This window comes from Camelina sativa, chromosome 6, assembly GCF_030686135.1.
Source record: "Camelina sativa cultivar CO46 ecotype springtype chromosome 6, ASM3068613v1".
Taxonomy (NCBI): Eukaryota; Viridiplantae; Streptophyta; class Magnoliopsida; order Brassicales; family Brassicaceae; genus Camelina; species Camelina sativa.
In genome coordinates this window covers 22,331,632-22,346,433 of record NC_141885.1, presented here as the reverse complement: position 1 = coordinate 22,346,433, position 14,802 = coordinate 22,331,632, and the positions used below count along the sequence as shown (strand labels likewise).

The window sequence follows — 14,802 nt, the reverse complement described above, 5'->3', positions numbered from 1 at the left end:
AAAAGAAGCAAGAAGACAAATGAAGCCTGAGGCCTGAGCCTCTACTTAACGGATACTCTCCTTGCGACTTTTGTTATCCATCCTCCATTACACAATTTATTATCTCAACTAGGCAGGAGAAGAAGAGTTTGGTTATATCCGTACAGACTACATCTCTATGGTCATGTAAAGAACCCACTCTGATTTCTGACTATAATTCAGAATACCCATCTGCTGAATTTTTATTCAACTCTTACGAACTTCGCTTTGTGATGGAGATTTTGTTAGTAAGCGGAGAATGTTCATAAAGTCTAATGTTTTGGACATTAACCGTCGTTGCCTCTTTTGTACTGTGTTACTTTTAGTTCATCTCTGCTGAATGTTGTTATGGTTTCTTTCTTGTTAAACATTTTGAGAATTGATTGCTTGTTATTTTGGTTCTGAGTAATCTTTACAGGGAATTGGGTTTTTGACTGACAGGTTGGTAGCTGGAAACGCTTTGAATTGCTTATTCATCGATCCCAGCAGTGGCTTCCAGAGATATTTGGGTTTTCGTGTCACAAATTTCACTGGTGGGACTGTTAAAAGCTGTAAGCAAGAGGGTTTTGTCATAGATGAACGTGGGAAATTAAAAAGATTTAGTAGGAAGAAACTCTCCAGGAAACGATGTAAGCCTCAAATCAGGAAACTTTCTTAATTATCTATTTCAAGATTTGGAGATGAACTTTTTGGTTTTGATATACTAGGTGGCTCTTTGAGAGGGCGAGGATGGAAATATGGATCCGGGTTTGTTGATGGGATTTTTCCTGTTCTCAGTCCCATTGCTCAGAAGATTCTGAGCTTCATTCAGAAAGAAACTGATCCTGAAAAAGTAGCTGATGTCCTTGGAACTCTTCCTTCTACACATGCCTCATGGGATGATTTAATCAATGTTTCTGTGCAACTACGTTTGAACAAAAAATGGGATTCCATAATCCTGGTAATTAGCTTTCTTGCAAAAGTTTCAGTTTTGTCTTCATCTTTCATATAAGTGTATTAGTATACTAGACTAGCATGAGGACTTATCATTGTTACAGTGCTATGTTTACTGAAAAGTTCTTAACTGGCTGAAGCTACAATCTTCAATCTTGCCTTAGGTGTGTGAGTGGATTTTAAGGAGGAGCTCCTTTCAGCCTGATGTGATCTGCGTCAATTTGCTTATAGATGCGTATGGACAGAAGTTTCGGTACAAGGAGGCGGAATCACTCTATGTACAACTTCTTGAATCCCGCTGTGTGCCTACTGAAGACACATACGCACTTCTTGTAAAGGCATACTGTATGGCCGGGCTCACAGAGAAAGCTGAAGCTGTTTTAATTGAGATGCAAAATCATCATGTTTCTCCAAGTATGTTTCTGCATCTCCTAAGCTTTTATATGCATTGGTGACTAAACGTTGGCTCATAATTCGCAGTTATACTTATCTTCTTGTTTTTGAGAGACTCCAGATATAGCTAGATATTCTTGTTTTCAATGTAACATTGTATTCGTACAGGTACTACCGTATACAATGCATATATTGAGGGGTTAATGAAGAGGAGAGGAAACACCGAAGAAGCAGTCGATCTTTTCCAAAGGATGAAGCGTGATCCATGCAAACCAACCACTGAAACTTACAACCTGATGATAAATTTATACGGAAAGGTCTACTCCAAGTTCGATTGATATGAATAAACTGAGGTTTGACTTTTGAGAGTTTGGATATTTATGCCATTGGTTTTTCTTGCAGGCAAGTAAATCATTCATGTCCTGGAATTTGTTTTGTGAAATGAGAAGTCACCAATGTAAACCAAACATCGTCACATACACAGCCCTATTAAATGCATTTGCTAGAGAAGGTCTTTGCGAGAAAGCCGAAGAAATATTTGAACAGCTTCAAGAAGATGGGCTAAAACCTGATGTCTATGTCTATAACGCTCTCATGGAGGCATATAGGTGATTACCTAAAACTCTCCCATAAAAGGACTGATGCCAGAACTCAATCAAGCTTAAATGTAACGTCCTCAAAATCCGGAGACAGTCGTGCAGGTTATCCTTATGGTGCTGCTGAGATTTTCTCTCTAATGCAACATATGGGATGTGAACCAGACAGAGCTTCCTACAATATATGGTCGATGCCTATGGCAGAGCAGGACTTCATTCAGGTAAGAAGCTTCTTTAGCCAGGGGTACCCATTCCAGTTTCATTTTATCCATAGCCGAACAAACCAAACCTGAATCTCTTTATTAAGTCTCAAGATATATGTGAAACGCAGATGCAGAAGCTGTGTTTGAAGCAATGAAGAGGCTAGGCATAGCACCCACAATGAAGTCTCACATGCTGCTTCTATCAGCTTACTCTAGAGCAAGAGACGTAACAAAATGTGAAGCCATTGTGAAAGAGATGAGTGAAAACGGAGTAGAACCGGACACATTTGTCCTAAACAGCATGCTCAACTTATACGGCCGGTTGGGGCAGTTCACCAAGATGGAAAAGATTCTAGCCGAGATGGAGAATGGTCCTTGCACTGCGGATATAAGCACATACAACATTTTGATCAATATCTACGGTAAAGCCGGGTTCTTGGAGAGAGTCGAAGAGCTTTTTAGCGAGCTCAAGGAGAAGAATTACAGACCAGACGTTGTGACATGGACCTCGAGGATCGGAGCTTACTCGAGGAAGAAACTGTATGTGAAATGTCTGGAGGTCTTTGAGGAGATGATTGATTCGGGTTGTGCACCAGATGGAGGAACAGCTAAGGTTCTTCTTTCGTCTTGTTCTAGTGAGGATCAAGTGGAACAAGTTACTTCAGTGCTTAGAACAATGCATAAAAGTGTGAATGTGAGTTCTCTTGTCCCAAAGCTAATGGCTAAATCTTTAACTGTAAACTGAAAAAACAAAGATAGCATTTTTAGATATACCTTAATAGTAAAGTTTGGATTTTTATCAACAGAATCTTTGTATATATCGAAAAAGGGTTATAAATCTATAATGTGGTTTTATGTCATTACCCACAATGTTGCTTTAGTGGGGCGATTGATGCGAAATTGGTCCACGAGCTAATGATTCTGAAAGTGATTTATTTTTTATAAGCAGAAAAAAAAAAAAGCAAACCCACCAAACCCTTTTTGTCGTAAGATTCAGAATATAATAATAAGCCGTTCGGTGAGTGCACTCTCTGTCTCTCTCTCTCTGTTGTTGTGAATATCTGCGCGAGATCTCAACGAAAAAAAGATGGCTTTGAGATTATTGTGGGCGTCTAGGGTTGCTTCTCATCTAAGGATCTCCGTTGCTCAACGAGGGTTTGCTTCCGGTGAATCTCAATCTCCTTTCTCTTTCGTTAATCTCTTTTTGGTTTCTCTTTCTGATTGTTCTGTCCTTGTTTGATCTGTTGATTGTTCTGTTTGAATTTGTCGACGTTTGGTTGTTGTTGATGTCTGATCGGACTAATAGTGGATTATTGTGTTTGTAAATTCATGTTGTCGTTGGATTGATCGTGTCCTAATCGCTTCTCCTATTGTTCGTATCAAATCCCAGCAAATAGCATTTGATTCCCTCGAGGCTCTGTTAATTGTAATGATCTTCTTAGAAATATTCAGAAGCTTGGAGGCAGTGAGTGATGATATGTTCTATGTTATTTGTATTATATAATTGATGTTGTTTTGGGTGTGATTTTTAAATCTGCCTGATAACCGAATGGTTATGTGGTGTTTTTTTCTTTCTGAAACTTGTTCATAGAGAAATAAGAACTATTCTCAAAACTTTGTTTTTCGATTCTCTTTTTTGGAATGTTGTATATTTTTTTAGCCATTTAACTTTACTGTTTTTTTTTTTGTGTTATAGCGGTTTTGAAGGATCTGAAATATGCTGATTCACATGAATGGGTGAAGATAGAGGGGACTAAAGCAACCTTTGGTATAACGGATCACGCGCAGGACCATTTAGGAGATGTGGTCTATGTGGAGTTACCTGATGTGGGACTTACAGTGTCACAAGGGAAGAGTTTTGGAGCGGTGGAAAGTGTGAAAGCAACTAGCGATATCAATTCTCCAGTCTCGGGTACGGTGGTTGAAGTCAATAAGGAGCTGACTGAGTCCCCTGGATTGGTGAGTCCTCATTTCACAGTTGTACCATTGATTCACTGTGTTAGACAGATAATCTTTGTTGAACCGCTTTGAACAATAACTGTGTTGGTCAAATTTGAAATCTTGGTTTTGCGGGTCTCTTTGTTTGGTTACTTGTTTTTCATTTGATGCAAGTGGCTAACAAATGGGTGACATACATTCCCTGCTTTCTATACGATTCTTGGAAAGTTAAATTCTAACTTTGAGAATCTTGCTTGATTCATGGATTCTTAGATTTGATTAATCGATATGATGTAAAATATCTCAAACTTGGAGGTTCTTGATTCTGTTGTCTCGAGCTGATACTCTTATGTTAAACTTGGAGGTTTTGTGTTCTTGACTCTTGAACTGATATTCTTTTGTTATAATTTACAGGTGAACTCGAGCCCATATGACCAAGGATGGATCGTAAAGGTGGAGCTGAGTGATGCAGGTGAGGCAGAGAAGCTGATGGATTCAGACAACTACTCTAAGTTCTGCGAAGAAGAAGATGCCAAGCACTGAGATATTTATCTTTTCCAGATTATTCTCGAAGCTTTCACTGCAACGCAGATTGTTGTTTCTCAGATTTTTGTCGATGGATGAATCAAGAAAATTCTGAAGATTCCAGTCTCTCGTTCTCTTTTTATGTTTTGCTTTTTTTAGTTAAATTGTTTGAACAATGGTAGAGAATAAAGAGCTTTGGCGTTTACATTGATTTGATATTTCATGGAGTTATGCTATGCCCCTTTACTTAACAAATTGAGTTTTTCTTTTTCCATTCTTTGGGATCTTAAGTGATAGAACCAATTCTCGAATCAATTTCTAGCTCCGAACTGGAAGCTTTTGATTTGAGTAATGATTAAAATCAATAGTTGCCAACCTACTCTAATAAGATGGAGGCTTCTATCGAATGGCCAAGGTTATCAAACAAAAAATTTGAGTTATGCATCATCAGCAAAGTTTTCTCTCTTTCTCTTTGCGTTTCATTTCTCAATTGGATGCATCCAGTTAATTTTTTTTGTAGGTAATCTGATCCGATCCGGATTGTGTTATACCAATCATGGTCCTGTTGTATAAGATACTATGTTGAGAAAAAGAATGTAGATCAGCACGGTTCACACTAGTGGTAGACCCTTGAGATAAATCATGACTGTGAAACAATTGGTGAGATTAAGATTAAAAAACCAAGAAGGATCTAATGGGAAGATTCATACAAAGAAAGAATATATGCAGATATTGTAGCAATCGTGTGAAACCGGTTTTTGTTCCTTAAAAGACCTCAAAAGGGAAATGTGAAAAGAAAAGAAACAAAAAAAAATCTGCAAATGCAATGATATGTGCACAGTGGGAAAAAGATTTGGGAATCATTGTTGCTTATTGTGGAATACAAGCTTGTTAGCCACAATTGTCCAACTAAGTTTACAAGATGCAGCACCTTGTAATACAAGATTCCTGCGTTTGTCAACCCTACTTATTACATTATGTATTTACTTTCTTTTTTCTGCTTTTTTTTAATGTGTCATGTTCGCCACTAATATGCAAAATATTTATCCTTAATTTGGGTTTGGGTAAGAATCGGATCGGTATTTGAACAGCGACTGATGACATAATCAGAAACGTCAGAAACACTAATTATTAACTGAATTATATAAAGTTTATTACAGTAATTCTAGAATTATTGACAATTATTACACCTAAAAGCTTATTAGCTGATATAGTGATATATGTTGAAGTAATGATAGTAACAACTAGTCATCAATATTTGATATTTTTGTTAATTTCTTGAGAATATTATAATTACCGGTTAAGGGACTTCTCCTTATTTTGTCAAAGCTTTGGAAACTTATATTTCAACCACCCCAACTAGAAGAGCCTTTGTTCTTTTTTTTTTTTTTTTTTTTTTCCTTTTATTAAAATACTATAAATAGTACTATAGAATACATCATACTATACTGTTTTATATCTAAAAATATTTTTAATTATATAAATAGATTTCGTAAATTTCAATTTACCTTTTGAGAATGTTTATGACCAAAAAGCACATTGTTTTTGTTATGCTAAACTCACAATAGTTGAGGGGATATGATGACTGGACTGGTACACTAAATTATAACAATATATATAAGATGTAATTTTGATATCCACAATCCAAAATTTATAAGTTAATCCATTGAATTAATGGTATATAAATTGATACATAAGTTTGAGTAAATTTATTTTATTTGGTCTAGAAACAAATTTGTTTTTTTTCTTGCATTTTTTTCAAATTCAAATGGACAACTAACAACTCAATTTTCAAAATTTTTAATGTGCTTGAGCGAATTAAAAAAAAAAAAAAAAAAGTAAAAAATATTAAAAGGGTAAATCTGGAAATTGAGATTAGAAAATGTACTGACTAATTTTGTCTTAAATGAGAGAGAGACCCAAACGAACGAATTTAGCAACTCTCTTATTTCTCGGCTCACTCTCCGATTTGAGCCCCCGACGACGCTCTCTCTCTCTCTCTCTCTCTCTCTCTCTCTCTCTCTCTCTCTCTCTCTCTCTCTCTCTCTCTCTCTTCTTCGTCGTCATCGTCTCCGGAGTTGATTAACAGAAAATTCAGATCTGAACTCCCCAGCCGAAGCTGCGATCTTACTCCCCAGTCTTTCTCCTAATTGACTTGCTCCTTTGGAGCTTCCTCAGGTAATTCAATATCTTCACATGGCTCTTGCTTCACCTGGGGTTTTATCAGTTCCTCACTCATCTCTACTTTAATTTCCCCGCATTTACTCTCTCTGACTTGGTTCTTTGTTGAGAATTACTGGGTTTTATTTGCAAGAGCTGAATTGTGTAATGTGTTTCTGAAAAATAGAATTCTCAATTAATGGCGAAGTCCCGTCAGTATTATCCTTCTCAAGATGAATCAATGTCTCCGACCTCTGTGAGATCGAGGGAATGGGAAGGTCCTTCCAGATGGACTGAGTACTTGGGACCTGAAATGGCTTCATCAGTGTCATCTAGGAGCTCTAAGCAGTTGAGTTCTTCTGATGGACATGTTCAGAGTTCTTCTGGTAGTTCCACTAAGGCTTTGAACATACAGTGGGTTGTTCAAATGATTGAGGTTGCTGAAGGTCTCATGGCTAAAATGTATAGACTCAATCAAATCTTGGAGTACCCTGATTCTGTTGGTCATGTTTTCTCTGAAGCGTTTTGGAAAGCGGGTGTGTTCCCTAACCATCCGCGGATTTGCACTTTGCTCTCTAAAAAGTTCCCTGAGCATTTCAGCAAATTGCAACTCGAACGTGTAAGTAAGGAGTTGTTTTTTTTTTTTGTTATTAGGCTTAGTGTGCGCTTTGTTATATGCTAAATTTTCTCTTTAATGCAATATGTATGCAGATTGACAAGTTTTCACTGGATAGCTTGCATGATGGTGCTGAACTTCACTTACAGAGCTTAGAGCCATGGATACAGGTAACAAGAAACTATCTATGTAATATGTTTTTGGATTTATGTTCTGTTGTTCTGAAACTTGTTGCTCGAGAATAGTGAAGCATCTCCAAAGTCCTACATGCTATAGTCAATCTTCTATAAGTTTTCTTTGTTCATTATGTTCTGTCTCACCACGAATCAGTCTTGTATATGTGGGTACACATATAAAATATACTTAGTACATGGTTTTACTTTAAAATTGTAAAAGAGTGGTTATTTGTTAGCCTTCTTTTTTTAGTTCGTGTTTAGAATTCAGTAGGGGATGCCTTCGTATTCCTCTCGTCATGCATTTTCCTTTTCTTGAATCAGCTGCTGCTCGACTTGATGGCATTTCGAGAACAGGCCCTACGGCTTATATTGGACCTAAGCAGCACTGTAATTACTTTGCTGGTGAGTCAGTGCCCCTCATCTGCGGATAGTATTTACTTGCTCTTCGTTGAAACTTTGAGCTTTCCTTTGAACTTGTACCTTAGGTGGAGGTCATGAAATCTTTTGGTACATTAAGTTATTTTTTTACTTGTCAAAAATTTTTCTGTGAGGATGAGGATAAAATTGTTGAGTATTCATGATTAGCTCATAACTTAGTTCAGTTTTTTCCAGCCTCATCAGAACTCACTTATACTGCATGCGTTCATGGATCTCTTTTGTGCATTTGTCCGAGTCAACCTTTTCGCAGAGAAGGTATGCTGAGCTTATTCTTTTTCTAACTTCTCTGTTTATTTGGATTGATAACACTTGTCAGATGAAACATTCACTTATTTTATTATCAATCTGTAATAGTGTTTATTCTGTCAAAGTAGATTCCTAGGAAAATGTTGCTGCAAGTGTACAACCTTCTGCATGCGCTATCAAGAAATGATCGAGACTGTGACTTTTATCACCGGTACGGATTCCTTTTTCCCTTGTTGTGTCATTTTTAATTTATATATAATCAATTGGCCAATAACCATGAATTAAAACTCTTCGTCATGCATCCAGCTTGGTGCAATTTATAGACTCTTATGACCCCCCATTGAAAGGCTTACAAGAAGATTTGAATTTTGTCAGCCCAAGGATTGGAGAGGTTAATATTTCAACTTAGTTTGATTTGGTTGTTATGTTTATTAGGGTTTCGCTGGATTATAAGAGTTGGGGCTGCACTTGTTATATCCAAGGTATACTATGAGCTAATACTGATATAGCAGTAGTAACAATGTTACTCATTTTTCTTAGGTCCTGGAGGCTGTAGGACCTAGTATTTTTCTATCAGCAGATACAAGGAAGTTGAGAAATGAGGGATTCTTAAGCCCATATCATCCTAGATTCCCAGATATACTTACAAATTCTGCTCATCCCATGGTAAACTCGGCTTGATAATTATCAGCCAAAACTTATGGTGCTCCGAATTAGTAGAATGCTATAGTATATCCCTTACAATTTTTTCTTTTATTTAGTATAGTGCTAATAATGGATATTACACTCTTGCTTCCTACAGAGAGCGCAAGATCTTGCAAATGTTACGTCGTACCGAGAATGGGTGCTTCTTGGATATCTCGTTTGCCCAGACGAGCTTCTTCGTGTTACTAGCATTGATATCGCCCTGGTATAAATCTGTTTTTTCCTTTTGTTTTCGATTGAGATCTTAATAAAGAAGTATGTCCTCCAATAATTCTTAAATGTATTGTGCTTTTTGTACCGTTTATTTAAATTAAGATTAGTAGTAATGGACCTAAATTTTTGATGTACAAAGCAAATCAAGATTGCTTTTAATTCGTGCTTCTCTAATAAATGTTTTACTGTCCTGTTGCGTTTCAGGTTGTGCTAAAGGAAAACTTAGTCGTGACTTTATTTCGGGATGAGGTGAGTTTTAAATGGTCTGCAACAAAGATTTTTATATTGGATTTTTTTTGCATCAGCTGACTCTATTAACCTGACCATGCAGTACATTTTGTTGCACGAAGACTATCAGTTGTATGTTTTACCCCGTGTGTTAGAATCAAAGAAGATGGCAAAATCTGGTCGGACTAAACAAAAGGAAGCTGATCTAGAATATAGTGTAGCAAAGCAAGTTGAGAAAATGATCAGGTACCACATTATTTTAGTTCTATACTTATGGCTTTATGAGCCGCATCTGACTTGTAATCCTCATATGATACTGGAAAATTGTTGTTTTCCTCTAAGTTTGTGATTTTGCAGAGATTATAGCTCTTGAATTTATAAATTTACTTACTTTTGTTTGGTCGCTGTTTCCAGTGAGGTGCATGAGCAAGCGCTGCAGTTATGTGATACCATACACCGAGAAAGAAGAATATTGCTGAAGCAGGAAATTGGTCGGATGGTTTTATTTTTCACTGATCAACCAAGTTTGCTGGCGCCAAACATTCAGGTATAGGTTTAGTCTGTTTCATAATAGGGTTTAAGGTTTATCGTCTGTCAGTGATTAATCAAAAGCTTGCAATAGCATGCTTGCATTAGGAACAAGGGGCTGTAAATTTAATACATGATCGTGGGCCGGTGCTATTGGTCTATTTCAGAGAAAACAGACAATGCTTTCATGGAAGAATGACTTAGACTTATGAAAATTGTCAAATGAAAAGTTTTGCTAAATATCTGTGTCAGATGATATGTGTCATTGAAGTTCTGCAGAGATTGGAGCCTCCTATCCAGTATTATACTCATAATTCCCTTCCCTAAGCTTTCCCAGTTATTGATTTATTTCCTTTTCTTTTCTTAGATGGTATTCTCTGCATTGGCTTTGGCCCAATCTGAGGTTCTCTGGTATTTTCAACATGCTGGCATTGCATCTTCAAGATCCAAGGCTGCTCGAGTGATACCAGTTGACATAGTAAGTTGATTGCTTGAACTTTGAAAGCCTCTCAGTATTGTAACTTTGACTTTCTATGAACTCAAAATTTGATAACTATTGCTGATTTTTTCCTTATTTCTTAGGATCCAAATGATCCTACCATTGGCTTCCTGCTCGACGGAATGGACCGTCTCTGCTGTTTAGTGCGCAAGTACATCTCAGGTTTGTTACTTTGAGATATCACATCCTCGAGCATTGGTTGTAAGTACAGGATTTTGAAACATTGGTGTTGGATTGCAGCTGCTCGAGGTTATGCACTATCATACCTTTCTTCATCTGCTGGAAGGATTCGTTACCTGATGGGCACTCCTGGAATTGTGGCTCTGGACCTTGATCCTACCTTGAAAGGCCTTTTCCAGCGTATTGTGCAACATCTCGAAAACATACCCAAAGCGCAGGGAGAAAATGTTTCTGCAATCACATGTGACCTATCTGTAAGAAAGATGGACTATATCCACTTTGTTTTTTTCAAGTCAGATGATGCATTTACATTTTTCTTTCACAGATAGTCAATACACACCTGATAGTAAATTCACTCATGTTTCCGTATGTTTCCCATTAGGCCTGTCACCAATCCTAATTGTAGCCAGGTCTCAACACAATTATTTTGTTAGTCATCTAATCTATTTCTAATGCTCAGCGCCTCTTGTTGTACAGGAATTCCGGAAAGATTGGTTGTCCATTCTGATGATTGTCACTTCTTCTCGATCATCGATAAACATCAGGCATCTGGAAAAAGCCACTGTCTCTACAGGGAAGGAGGGCTTGCTATCGGAAGGAAATGCTGCATATAATTGGTCCAGGTACTATTCCCGGCCTTATATTACCATTACTTGGTTAACTTCTATCTAGAGAAACGGTGAAACTAATATACTGCAGAATTCCATGTTTTTTAATGCAGATGTGTTGATGAGTTGGAGTCTCAATTATCAAAGCATGGAAGTCTGAAGAAATTATATTTCTACCATCAACACCTCACAACTGTATACTTCCTGTTGTTTTTCACTGTCCACTATTTCCCCACATGTTATCTTATGCATAATCTGACATTTAATTGTTGTAAAAGGTTTTCAGAAATACAATGTTTGGACCAGAAGGACGTCCTCAGCATTGTTGTGCATGGCTCAGTGTGGCTAGTAGTTTTCCGGAATGTGCTTCACTAATAATTCCCGAGGAGGTAAATCCATAATTCAGTCTCAGTGAATTTTGCATTTTTTCTATAGTACATGTCTGGATCATGAGATTCTCGTAGTGTTAAGACCACGCTGCGAGCACCATATTACTCTCAATATGACAATAAATGATTTAAAGTGATCGTAAAATTGGATTGACCCCGTTACCATGTTGCATATGTGCAATGACAAATAAAGTTATTGATTCCATAAGCTACTTTTGGATTAAAAAATTTTCCCTTAGCATGCCATCTTTTTAAAAAGTTTTCTAATAAACCAATATAATGTTTCTCGTTTTGGTGAACCACAAATTCTCATTGCCTATATGTTTTGTCTCACTTTTCTATATCAGTGATACCATCTATTAAACGGAAAGGTCCCTCTTCTTGTCTTTCTCCACAGGTTACCAAATTCGGGAGAGATGCAGTGCTTTATGTAGAGTCTCTTATTGAATCAATAATGGGGGGACTGGAGGGCCTAATAAATATTCTTGATTCAGAAGGCGGGTTTGGCGCTCTAGAATCTCAGGTCAGATATCCTACCCCAAAATCATGTTATTACAAAAGCAATATTCTACTTAACTACTGTCCTCCAACTGATGTGTTGACCTTTCACAGCTTCTTCCAGAACAAGCTGCAGCTTATCTGAATAATGCATCAAGAATTTCTGCTCCTTCAATGAAATCCCCCAGAGTTGTAGGCGGGTTTACTTTACCCGGCCATGAGAGCTATCCTGAGAATAATAAGTCTATTAAGATGTGAGTTCCCAAGTCTGGCCTCAAGTTTTTCTTTTCTATTCATGAAATCAGTGTTCCTTAGATACTGTGTTATCTTAAGTATCTCCTTGTGATGGCAGGTTGGAAGCTGCAATCCAAAGATTGACTAATCTGTGTTCAATTCTGAACGACATGGAGCCTATTTGTGTTATAAACCACGTATTTGTGCTAAGAGAGGTGAGTCTACTAGATTTCAACTCAAGAATTTTCTCTTGGTAGAAGCACATATTCTTTCCACGTATTCTTTTAGAGTATCTGCTCGAATCTGATATGGAAAGGTTGCATGTTTCTTTTATATCTCGTGAATTAAAAGAATATCTTATGGAAAGATCCCATGAAATTTCTCTCATCGTCTGGTCTTGTTAAGCTTTTTTAGGCTTTTTGACTTTATCCCGCCGATTAAATACTTGCAGTACATGAGAGAATGCATTCTTGGGAACTTCAAGAGAAGATTTCTTACTGCACTGCAAACCGATAACGATCTTCAGCGGCCTTCTGTTTTGGAATCTCTTATCAGGCGGCATATGAGCATAGTTCACTTGGCAGAGCAGCACGTTAGCATGGACCTAACCCAAGGCATCAGAGAAATTTTACTCACTGAAGCCTTTTCAGGGCCTGTTTCGTCTTTGCACACATTTGAAAAACCTGCTGAACCACAGCAAAACACTGGATCTGCAGTTGAAGTTGTGTGCAACTGGTACATGGACAATATCATCAAGGATGTGTCTGGTGCAGGAATCCTCTTTGCTCCGAGGCACAAATACTTCAAAAGCACTAGACCAGTTGGAGGGTATTTTGCAGAGTCAGTCACCGACGTCAAGGAATTACAGGCGTTTGTTCGTATCTTCGGCGGCTATGGAGTAGACCGGCTGGATAGGATGATGAAAGTACATACAGCTGCCCTAGTAAACTGCATAGAAACATCTCTGAGGTCAAACCGGGAATTGATTGAGGCAGCTGCTGCAAGTATGCATTCTGGTGACAGAGTGGAGAGAGACGCATCCGTTAGGCAGATAGTGGATTTGGATACCGTGATAGGATTTTGTATTGAAGCTGGTCAAGCTTTGGCTTTTGATGAGCTCCTCGCTGAAGCCTCTGGAGCTGTTCTTGAAGACAATGCATCCTTGATACACTCGATGATCTCTGGCATCGTTGAACACATACCTGAAGAAATACCTGAAAAGAAAGAAATCAGAAGGATCAAAGGTGTGGCAAATGGCGTTGGCGTAGCTGGAGATCATGACTCTGAATGGGTTAGATTAATCCTCGAAGAGGTGGGAGGTGCAAATGACAACTCCTGGAGTTTGTTACCTTACTTTTTCGCCTCTTTTATGACCTCAAACGCCTGGAACACTACTGGATTCAACATCGAGACTGGTGGATTCAGCAACAACATCCATTGCTTGGCTCGGTGTATTAGCGCTGTCATTGCAGGAAGTGAGTATGTGAGGTTACAGCGTGAATACCTGCAGCAGCATCAGTCCCTCTCAAATGGTCATCACTCTAGTGAAAATCTGGACTCAGAGTTTCAACCCCGTGTAACCGCTGAAGCAAGCATTAAATCCGCAATGTTACTCTTTGTGAAATTCGCTGCATCCATTGTGTTAGATTCATGGAGCGAAGCCAACAGGTAAGAGAAACCTGGAACTATTTTTAAACTCCATCCCTCATTTTTTATCCACATGATCATCATATCAACCTTTTTTTGTTCTTCAGATCTCATCTTGTGGCTAAGCTTATCTTCCTAGACCAACTCTGCGAAATCTCACCATACCTCCCAAGAAGCTCCCTTGAATCACATGTCCCATACACAATCCTCAGGTCAATCTACACGCAATACTACTCCAACACACCATCCACACCGCTCGCAACAGCATCTCCATACCATTCTCCATCCGTATCACTCATCCATGCTTCTCCCTCCATGAAAAACCCCACGACTCCCCAGCGTGGTAGTGGTAGCGGTAGCAGTAGCTCCGCAGCTGCCCCGGATTCAGGGTACTTCAAAGGCTCATCATCTTCACTCTACGGTCAGGAACACTACATGGAACCGGAAACTGGAAACTCAAGAAACAATGAGAACAACAAGAACAAACAAAGGGGTAGTTCCCGTCGTTCAGGACCGCTGGATTACAGCTCGAGCCATAAAGGAGGGTCAGGATCAAACAGCACAGGTCCTAGTCCACTTCCTAGGTTTGCTGTCTCAAGATCTGGTCCCATCTCATACAAACAGCATAACTAAGTAACAACAACACTCCCACATTCTACTACAGAGAAGAAGAAAAACAGTTATGTAGAGAGAGATGATTAGATTTGTACAAATACCCTCGCAAGTCGCAAACACACTGATTATCTTGTTTATTATGTTGCAGTTGCCCCATTAAAAACTTATGCATATCTTTTTTTCTTGTTAAGTTTCATAATTCCGTTATCTACGTAA

The 14,802-nt window shown here is 38.2% G+C and overlaps 2 protein-coding genes and 1 pseudogene across 5 annotated transcripts; all 3 read left to right on the top strand.

The window, feature by feature from the left end:
* Positions 1-24: 24 nt before the first annotated feature.
* On the top strand, positions 25-2,946 carry LOC104792265 (uncharacterized; annotated as a pseudogene). The gene is made up of 8 exons (XR_015559774.1): positions 25-165; positions 460-647; positions 726-958; positions 1,116-1,365; positions 1,513-1,661; positions 1,747-1,952; positions 2,038-2,161; positions 2,272-2,946. The product of XR_015559774.1 is annotated as an uncharacterized LOC104792265 (transcript).
* Positions 2,947-3,097: 151 nt separating this feature from the next.
* LOC104792264 (glycine cleavage system H protein 2, mitochondrial) lies at positions 3,098-4,861 on the top strand. Its single transcript, XM_010518379.3, has 3 exons — positions 3,098-3,309; positions 3,840-4,102; positions 4,496-4,861. Exons 1-3 carry the CDS (start codon positions 3,231-3,233, stop codon positions 4,622-4,624), a joined length of 471 nt encoding a protein of 156 aa, XP_010516681.1. The 5' UTR covers positions 3,098-3,230; the 3' UTR covers positions 4,625-4,861.
* Positions 4,862-6,499: 1,638 nt separating this feature from the next.
* On the top strand, positions 6,500-14,776 carry LOC104792263 (protein NAP1). Of its 3 annotated transcripts, none has more exons than XM_010518378.3 (23): positions 6,500-6,784; positions 6,954-7,385; positions 7,478-7,552; positions 7,880-7,960; positions 8,171-8,251; positions 8,371-8,453; positions 8,549-8,633; positions 8,783-8,908; positions 9,045-9,152; positions 9,365-9,409; positions 9,492-9,634; positions 9,803-9,935; positions 10,284-10,394; positions 10,499-10,577; positions 10,656-10,849; positions 11,073-11,218; positions 11,317-11,398; positions 11,482-11,592; positions 11,990-12,115; positions 12,205-12,344; positions 12,443-12,539; positions 12,776-13,992; positions 14,079-14,776. In XM_010518378.3, exons 2-23 carry the CDS (start codon positions 6,966-6,968, stop codon positions 14,602-14,604), a joined length of 4,209 nt encoding a protein of 1,402 aa, XP_010516680.1. In that variant the 5' UTR covers positions 6,500-6,784; positions 6,954-6,965; the 3' UTR covers positions 14,605-14,776. The 3 variants fall into 3 exon arrangements, with proteins under 3 accessions (XP_010516680.1, XP_087310585.1, XP_087310584.1); XM_087454459.1 differs by having other exon boundaries at positions 6,521-6,784; positions 8,351-8,453; XM_087454458.1 differs by having other exon boundaries at positions 6,521-6,784; positions 8,161-8,251.
* The last annotated feature ends 26 nt before the right edge of the window (positions 14,777-14,802 follow it).